The sequence below is a fragment of the Solanum stenotomum genome, chromosome 4, assembly GCF_019186545.1.
Source record: "Solanum stenotomum isolate F172 chromosome 4, ASM1918654v1, whole genome shotgun sequence".
In the NCBI taxonomy this organism is placed as follows: Eukaryota; Viridiplantae; Streptophyta; class Magnoliopsida; order Solanales; family Solanaceae; genus Solanum; species Solanum stenotomum.
The window spans coordinates 13,047,104-13,056,775 of NC_064285.1; the positions used below are offsets into that span (position 1 = coordinate 13,047,104).

General features: G+C 33.5%; 1 protein-coding gene across 1 annotated transcript; it reads left to right on the forward strand.

Moving 5' to 3' along the window:
- Positions 1-2,237: 2,237 nt before the first annotated feature.
- LOC125861283 (uncharacterized) lies at positions 2,238-3,245 on the forward strand. The gene has a single exon (XM_049541216.1). It carries the CDS (start codon positions 2,238-2,240, stop codon positions 3,243-3,245), a length of 1,008 nt encoding a protein of 335 aa, XP_049397173.1.
- The last annotated feature ends 6,427 nt before the right edge of the window (positions 3,246-9,672 follow it).

The window sequence follows — 9,672 nt, forward strand, 5'->3', positions numbered from 1 at the left end:
TGTTCANATTTGATACAAAATTTAAGATAGTAAATAAGACTTTTAAATCTGATGATCAAATATATCAAAATATCTTTTAATCTTTATGGTCTTGAACATCTCAGGTGCAAAGCTGAAACTAAAAAATTGCTAAAGAAGAAAAAAAAATATATTTTTAAAACAGACCTCAGTAAGCATTATATATATATTTTTAATCATGTTAATGAAATGTACACACTTATGTTGTAAGTTTGGCTCCTTAGAGAATATCGTCAAACAAATGTAAAAAGTTTATCTTCTCAATCTAAGTATATTTACGTTATGTACTTTATGATACATGTTCACTATTCAACTTTTACTCGCTATTAAATTTTAATAAAGTGTCTTTGATACGTCTTCACAATTCAACTTTTACTCGTTATTAAATGTACTTAAATTTTGAATGATATCATTGCTCTTTTTGTGTAACAATGAAGATAGTAACAATAAATTGACACTCCAATAGAGTTTTGCAAATACCTTTCGGGGAATAAGACAAGAAACGATGTGAACACATTGAACTAATATATATATACATATACATGCATATACAAAAAAAATTGAATTTGTGGTAGGTGTGGACATGATTTTTGCTATTACAATGGAATGGATCAGAATTTTTAACATATTTGTCCTTCAACTTAACTAAAACTTCATTATGATTGCTCAAGTTTTCTTTCATGCATGCATATTGTTGTGCTTTTGATGATCGATTTCAAAGCTTCACATATTGAAATTAGTTCAGAATATTATTATTTCTTTTAAAGTTCATTTGCTTCTTAGAAGTTTGTATTTTTTTTCTTAAATTAATATGCTTTCTCGGGTGATCATTACTAAGTTTCCTTTTCTTATAAATCTGCAGCAGAAGTCATTTTTTGTTCATTTCATTGTTTTCCTTTATATATATATATATATATATATTCCATCTAATTTTCTAACAAGGCATATGGTAGTTGTAATTCTGTTTTACCTTTCCCTTTTCAGTTGGGAATGTTCCTTTCTCAAGTCAACAGAGTTACTTAAAATAAAAATACGAGAGTAAAATAGTCTTTATACTTGGCAAAAAAAGAATGAGCGGCAGAAAATAAAGTTCATGTCAAGTAAATAATAAGAATGATAAATATTATAATAATCATGATATTATATTTAAGAATAATTGATGTTAAAGTCTCTAGTAGTCCTCTTATATATTTCTTGAAATATAAATTTAAGGATTTTTGTGTTTAGTTTCTAATTTGTGTAGAATTTGAACTTGATTCACCAAAAACACTTTGATGGACAAAAATATGTGAATTTGTTCTTTTAAAACCTTGATATTACATTTGCCTTCATTAGATTTGTTTTGAATACCAAGATATTTAGTTTGCCCTCATCCTTGATCTTCATAGAGAACTTATAGCATTTAATCCTCGAGATCCTCTAGCCTGTTAAATTAAGAAAATCCTTATTATAGTTGTAGATTAGAAGATTTGTGACAAGGACAAACTCTTTTCAATCATATTGAAGTTGACTTGATGATTTTGATTGGCTCAAGCATGTCCTTGTGTCAAGATGGAAGAGATGACAAACTCTTCTTGACCAATCAAATTAAAACTCTCATGACAATACTTGATTAGCTAGAACATGCAACTTCTGCTAGGGTGAAACCTATATGGTCAGGACAACTTTTTTTTTACCATATTTTGGTTGCTATAATGATATTTGATTAAATGAACATGTCACTTGTGCTGGGACAGAACAATTGTGTTGAGGGAATTTTTTTTTCCGATCGATTAGGCTGAAGTTGACATGATGATATTTGATTATTTTGAACATGTTAGTCTTGTTAAGCGGAAAGAATTGTGATTAGGATGATTTTTTTTACCAATCAAATTTTAGTTTATGTTGTTTAATGGTTGAAACACGTCAGTTGTACACGAGGCGTGTTTTCATACGTGTTTGATTTGACTTGACATGTTGTATCACTTTCAACACGTGGCATGATTTTATTGACCGTTTCACTTGGCTGACACGCCATACCAAATCACGCATATTGTATTAATATATTTTGAATTTGATATAATCCAAATTAATTCTAAACCCTAAAAAGTAAAATAAATACAAGAACCTGAAAAATAGTATATATATATATATATATATATATATATATATATATATATATATATATATATATATGCGCATATAATGGGAACAAAATTTAGGGTTCCACTGACGGCAGAATGAAGCGCCCTATCATAACCAAATTCTTGCAGCCGAAGACAAAGATCGAGAACAAAGGTTGTTCATCATCAAGATGGTCGAAGAATTTCCGAAGACTCCATAGAAGACACAAAATTCAGAGATCTGTCGGAGCCAACGATGTCGAAATGGAATCAACAAATTTGCAAATCGTGAATTTCAATCAAGTTGAAATGGAAACAACAGATTTGCAAATAATAAATTCCAATCAAGTTGAAATGGAATCAATAGATTTGCAAATCTTGAACTCCAACGAAGTCGAAGTTGATCCTACCTCACTGAATTCTGATGTCATCTCTATCACTGAAAATAACAATGGCTACAAGAGCGGAGATGATGATATCGAGTTGCAAAATATTCTTTTTTACTCAGCTCAGTTTCATTTTGGTAAGAACTTGGAATCAAGCTCTAATCATGGTATTGGTAAAAAACCTATGAAAATTGAGTATTTTGTTATTCCAGATTCACTTAACCTAAAGAATAGTATTACTCAAAAGGGGGAATCTTCATGTATATTCTGTGAAATCTGTGAAGATGCATTTTCGCTGTCAAACACAATGATGTGGGGCACCAATTGCAATCATCGTTACTGTGAAGAATGCATTCATAATTATATAGGTAAAAAGATCAACGAGGTTATCCATGAGGTTGCTATAAGGTGTCCTGCTTCTGATTGCAAGGAAATTTTGGATATCGATTTAATAATGCCGGTTGATTTTCTTATTCGAGTAAGAGATGCCAGTCGACTAATAAAAGTTTTGGCTTTGCCACTAGTTATTGATTGCCCTTATATGGATTGTATGGGTAAACTGATCGATGATCAACAAGGATATCCAATTAGGGCATGTCCTGAGTGTTGGAAACTTTTTTGTGTCAATTGTAAATCCTTACATTTTCGAATGACATGTGAGATTTATCAGTTTAGTAGGCAATTGAATTTGTTGTACTGGCAGCAGCAGCAAGAAGAAGAAGAAGAAGAAACTCCATGATAAAAAACTTTGATGAATATGAAAAAGAGGTCAAGTTTTGTTCTTTGGAGATAAAATAGCCATTTGAATCCTTATTTACTTTATATGCAGAGTCTATTATTGGTTGAAAAATAGTATGCAGAGTCTTTTATTTGATTTCAATTAGTTGTTAAGTTGGTGAAAAAACTATATGCAGGGTCTTTATGTTTGAACTAGTTGTTGAGTTTGTGTTGGATGGGGTTCTAATGGTTGAGGCCTATTGTCCAATGTAAGTGTAGCTCAAAATGCGCAAAATCTTCTATTTTATAGACAAATTGTTCTATTTTATATAGAGCCTAGGTTCGTATGACCAACTATCAAGCCCATATTTCTTTTATTTTGAATCACTTGTTCAAATTATTTTTTACTACATCATTTATAAGAATAAAGTATTCAAGAATAAAAAAATGATTTAATTTGCTATCGGAAATCAGGAAGGAGGTTGTATGTGTTACCCCAAACATAGGATAAGAATTATCACATTGTCAGAACACAAGATGGATGTTAAGTATATAAGTAAGGTGATCTTATACTTTAATAATGTGTTTTGAAGTTGTGTGATTCTAGGCTCAAATAGAACAATACCACTAGTGGATTAGATTGTTATAGATGGTATTAGAGTCATTTATGTGTCAACAGTGTCGATGCGAGCTGAAGTTCAATTGAGTTTACATGAATCCTGATAAGGTGGAGCAAACATCTTTGCTAGATTTAGGTAAATCTCATGTGATGGGCAATTCTTAGGCAAATTTTATATGGTTGGACAAACCTCAGCGAGTACGTTGAATCCATAAAAGAGGGTGTTTGTATGGATAAGAAGTCCACACCGACAAAGTCGTGCGGGTTTAGGCTCAAAGCAGACAATATCATCAGCGGGTTAGGTCATTATTTGGTGGGAAAAAGACAATGTAGAATTATATACATATCTTTTATATGAGGGGGTTTATAAGTAAGCAGACCTGACATTCTAGTGACGTATTTTAAACCCTTGCGAGTCTAGGCCTAGATCAAATAATATCACTAGCCAGTTTTATGGTGAAAAAAAGGCGGTGCAGATAATAATTTGAGGGATAGAAGAATTGTATTGGGGGATTTAATGGAATCAATTTGGGGGCATGATTTAGTTGTTTGCTCTTCTAGTTTTCATTTAATTTTCTTCTCTGTTAGTGAAAATTCAATTTGAAAGGAAAAAGTACATTACGACAAGTGAAGTTGGCAGATGCTTATTTGCTTTTCTATTCCACACCTTGTCTTTTGATTTTATTTTCATGATTAGTAACTAAACAATCAAATCAAAACCTATAACCGACCCCTGAACACTCTTATCTACAACTGTATATATGAGCTCTTTTTGTGCACTTTAGTTGTTTTATTCTAACTCTTACCTCAGTTTGTATTTGTGCTATCAGTACTTCTATTTGTTCATGAATCTCCTTGAATATATTCCAATTCATGTGTGGTATATCTGTGATTCTTAGATTGTTGTTGTCAACTCCTTTCTAAACACTTCTAGTATATGTTTGCTTGCAAGTCAGTGTAGTGTCTGTTGTGAGATACCCTCTTGAAGTTTCTGGTGATTAATTATGTGTCATTTGAAGTCAAAGAGTAACTTAACTCTTCAATAGCTCAATTGATATACCATTTCATCATCTTTTATCTTTGTAGAATTTCATTTTCTTCATTACCAACTACAATTATTTGGGAGTCTAATGGTCCCAAATATATGTGTTTACCTTCATATAAACTCCATTTATCAATTTCATCCAAAACACACATTTTTTCTCAACAAATTGTCACACACTAATTTCCCCACAAATTGCAACAGTTCACTTTCTACCACATCAAACTTTAAAATCACCAAATTCTTTAGCAATTAGATTTTCTCCCAAGAGACCAAAGTCGCTTCTCTCTGTTGGTCAGTGTTACCCCAAATTATGTTGCATCACCAAATGTGTTGAGTTTTAATTTAATGAGGATTATGCAAGACAATATAGTCGTCTATTTTTTTTCCGATCATGATTAGAGTATACTTAATTCAATTCTTTTCTCATTCGATGTTGAGCTCCTATATTATTTTATACACATTTTAATTGTCAGACCTACACATACTGAGACGTTAACAATATACATCAGTAGGTAGGTGACATGACAATTTATATCATTATGTATATGATTTGGAAATCTTTGACTTTCAAGCTAGTTTTTTATGTTAAATTATACGTATGATATCCTTTTTTTATCGGTGTCATCCACCATATATCCACTTTGTTTGAGCAAAAGATGCATAAATATGAAAGAAACTTCACCACAAAACCCAAAAGTTGAACCTCTACATTATTGAGCGCTTTAATTTTGATAGAATTAGTGAGTAAAGTCAGGGTAGTTAAAAGTAGTTAGAATTAGGAAGTTGGTTAAGTTTGTTAGAAATGTCAAGACTATTTTTAATTAGCTAATTTCTTTTTGTGTATATATACACAACAATGTAATGCTTATTGATTTAGTTAGTAAAATGCAATACTCAGCTTCCAGTTCTTCCTTCTAGAAGTTTCTTCTACTTCTTTTTCTCTCTGAGTTCGAGCTCCATTAATGGAGAACTCAAGCTTATTCCAGCACTCTTGTTTCCAATTTTGTCATGGTATCAATGCATAGGGATTGGCAATTTCATTTCACATTTGATTTTGGATTGTGAGTATTGTATCGATCTCAGTTTTTTTGGTAATCACAAAATTGAGATATTGTGGATTTTCTCTGTTTTCTTCATTTAGATTTGATTCAGTTCATTTTGAGTTACTGTTGCCTTGTTTTCAACATTTTGGATCTCCATTCACTTTGTGCGATCAATCATTATCACATTTTCTTTTTTCTTCAATCGATTTCATTTGTATTGAAAATTGTTCAAATATGACAAATGTTTTACCTGATAACAACACAACCACTATCAGAATGGACACTACTAGTCCATTTTACCTACATCCATCAGAGAATGCATGTTCAACATTGTTACGTGCTATTTTTTTTTATGGAAATAGGTACATATTTGGAGACGAGCAGTTCTTAGAGCTTGTCAGTGAAAAGCAAAATGGTTTTATTAACGGAAATATTGTGAAGCCATACTCAGCTGATTCAAGTTTTGCACATTGGGAGAGATGTGATGACATGGTGACATCTTGATTCTAAATTCACTTTCACCTAACTGAAGAGATGGACTCCAATATGTGAGCAATGCTAGGGAACTTTGGGAGGAGTTAGAGGATCGATACGATCAGACCAATGGTTGCAAATTGCACCAACTTCAAAAGGAAATAGATGATCTGGTGTAAGGAACTCTAGATATCACTGGATATTACACAAAAATAAAGAAGCTGTGGGAGGAGATGAACACAATCGACATTACTTCTCAATGCACTTGTGTATGTACCTGTGGTGGAATAATAAAGATGTGCAAGACTGAACAAGATAGGAGGCTCATACACTTCCTACAACAACAACAACAACAACAACAACCCAGTGAAATCCCACTAGGTGGGGTCTGGGGAGGGTAAATAGTACGCAGACCTTGCCACTACCTCGTGGAGGTAGAGAGGCTGTTTCCAAGAGACCCTCAGCTCAAGAACATCAAATCTAAGTGACAGGAGAGATATATGCAAACATAACAGCCAATACAAAAGATAGCGTATAATCAACAAATGAGACAATAACAAGAAAGATATAGGGAGTGAAACGCAGTAAACAGCATAAGGCTATGACTGCTCCAAACGCTAACAACCCAAACCCTCGCAAGGGAAGACAACCCGCTAACCCTACTGGGATTGAATGAGATGTACACTTCCTAATGGGATTGAATGAGATGTACACTATGAGGGGAAATATACCGATGATGACAATTTTTCCTAGTATGGCACAAGCATTTGCTATCCTATCCCAAGAGGTGAGGCAACGAGAAGTGAGGCCCCATAACCAGGTTGCTTTGGAGTCCACATCCCTGAGTGCATCTGCATCACCCCACACCAATAGATATTTCAAGACAAACTACAGTTCATACAGAGGAGGTCCAGATAATAGTGGAAATTCCAACAACAATTACTTCAAAGATAGTCCTAGTACTGGTAATTCCAATGCACAAAACAAGTCACACTTGTTTTGTGACTATTGCAAAAGATCTGGGTTCACCAAAGACATATGTTATAAACTTCATGTCTACACATCCAACTCCAGATTTCTCAAAGGAAAGGGTTCAGCCTCTGCAGCAAATGCTTACACATCTAAAGAAGGAAACAGTCAAGGTGGTGAGGAAAATCTTGAGCTGAGGAGACAAATGCCACTGAATCTATCTAAAGGTCTGTATGAGCAGCTTGTCAACCTCTTGGGGACCCTGCAGGCTGGAAACAAAGACAATGACAATTCAGGCATGTCTAGTGGAGCTGTGAACCTGGCACGCATACTTTCTTGTTATTCTTTAACGACTGAGATAGGTAACTTGTCATGTATTGACTGCTAGATCTTAGATCATAGACTCAAGAGTATCACACCATATGACCTATGATAAAACTGTCCTAAAAACACTAGACCACTGCCATATCCTTTTCTAATCACCTTACCAAATGGATACAAGGTTAAAGTAAATGAAATTGGAGATGTTTGTTTGAATCCAGTCTTGACTTTACATAAAGTGTTACTTGTACCTAGTTTCAAATTCAATTTAATATATGTCCATTGTTTAACATTACAACTCAAAGGAATAGTCAACAGTTGGTAAAGGTACTCTCACATAAATCAAAACCTTCTTGTTATGAGGAAGCAAAATCTTGCCTGGCAAATGGCAATGACACAAGAGTTCGAAGCACTGTATGCAAATGATACATGGGAGCTGGTTCCTCTACCAACATGCAAAAATGTTGTTGTATGCAAATAGGTGTACAAAATCAAACATAAGGCAGATGGAACTGTGGAAAGGTTCAAATCTAGGTTGGTAGGCAAAGGATTCACACAGCTAGCTGGAGTTGATTACACTACTAACATTGTCAATTTTAGATAGAGTACGGTAACCCACAATCCCTTTGAAGAGTGAAAATCTCATCATAAAGTATTGTAGTTGTACACTCATAGTACAATAGGGATGGGTGAGTTTATAACAATCCGTTTTCCACTAAAGACAGTGTAATACGTAAGAGGAAAGACGGCTAAGCAACTATGCTACATTGGCACCTCAGACTAAAAGACTAAAAAAGTTTCCAACTCATTTCATACCCTTCTAATTTAATCCAAATATTATACTATAATTTCAATAATAGTTGGATTTCAACGGATCCGGCTAACTTATATTAATGGTGTGGTCAGTGGTGGTAGATGTTGTATTTTGAAATAGAGAAATGTACAACAACATTCACTTCAATTCTCACTATCCCTTCCCATATTACACTTTTCAACAAAAACCAATATAATTTTCGTACTAAATCCCCCAAGGTTCTTGCAACTAATACTATTAGCAGTTCAAACAGTGATAATGCAGCCGAGAGTGGCATGTCGGAGGGCTTGAAGCGAGAATTAATTTACGTATTTTACTTTTCGTTTTAGTCCATTTAAAATGGATGTTACTTTCTATATTTAGTAACTCTTTCGTTCTAATATCCCATCATAATGGGGAATTGAGGAGTCTAATTTTATTACTTTAATATCACTTTGAATTAAAGTGTGATTTTTTGCTTATCCATGTTGGTAGGAGAAATCTTTTTGTCTTTTCATAATTGGTGTTTCATGCATCAAAACAAAGAGTCAGTTGCTTAAGGTATTTTTAGATTTGATTTTACTGGATAAATAACTATTTTCCGCATAAGACATGAAGCAATTGTGGATGCGAACGACAAGAAGAATGCATGATGTTTGAACAAATTTGACATCAGCCCAAAACATCTTTCACACTTAGGGTGTGTCTGGTATGAAAATGTTTTCCAATTTTTTTATGTTTGGTTGTGTTAAATGTTTTGAAAAATGTTTTCTAAATCAACTCATTTTCCTCAAATTTAAGAAAAATGACTTCCCTTCAAAACTCTCTTCCAACTTCAAATTACAATTTTTATTGTTAAAAAATAAATTTATTTTGTGCCTACCCACAACCCCTCCCCCCCCAAATAAAAATAAAATTTAAAGTTTGTTTTTAAAAAATATTTTTAACTTCAATTTTTTATTTTTTACCCCACCCTCACCCTCACCCCTACCACCCCCCCTAAAAAGAAAAAACTAAATACTGTTTTAAAAGACATTTCAAATTTCAACTTTGTAAATTTTTACCCCACCCCACCCCGTACCCTCGAACCCTCCTCCCTCATCAGGCCCCTTACTATCCCCCCACCCCCTTCCAAAAAACAAATTTAAGTCGACCTCCCCACTCTCCCCCCCAAAAAAAAATTAT

Bases quoted from the DNA above. Each gene is read 5' to 3' on its own strand.
- LOC125861283 (XM_049541216.1), top strand. From the start codon at position 2,238: ATGAAGCGCCCTATCATAACCAAATTCTTGCAGCCGAAGACAAAGATC.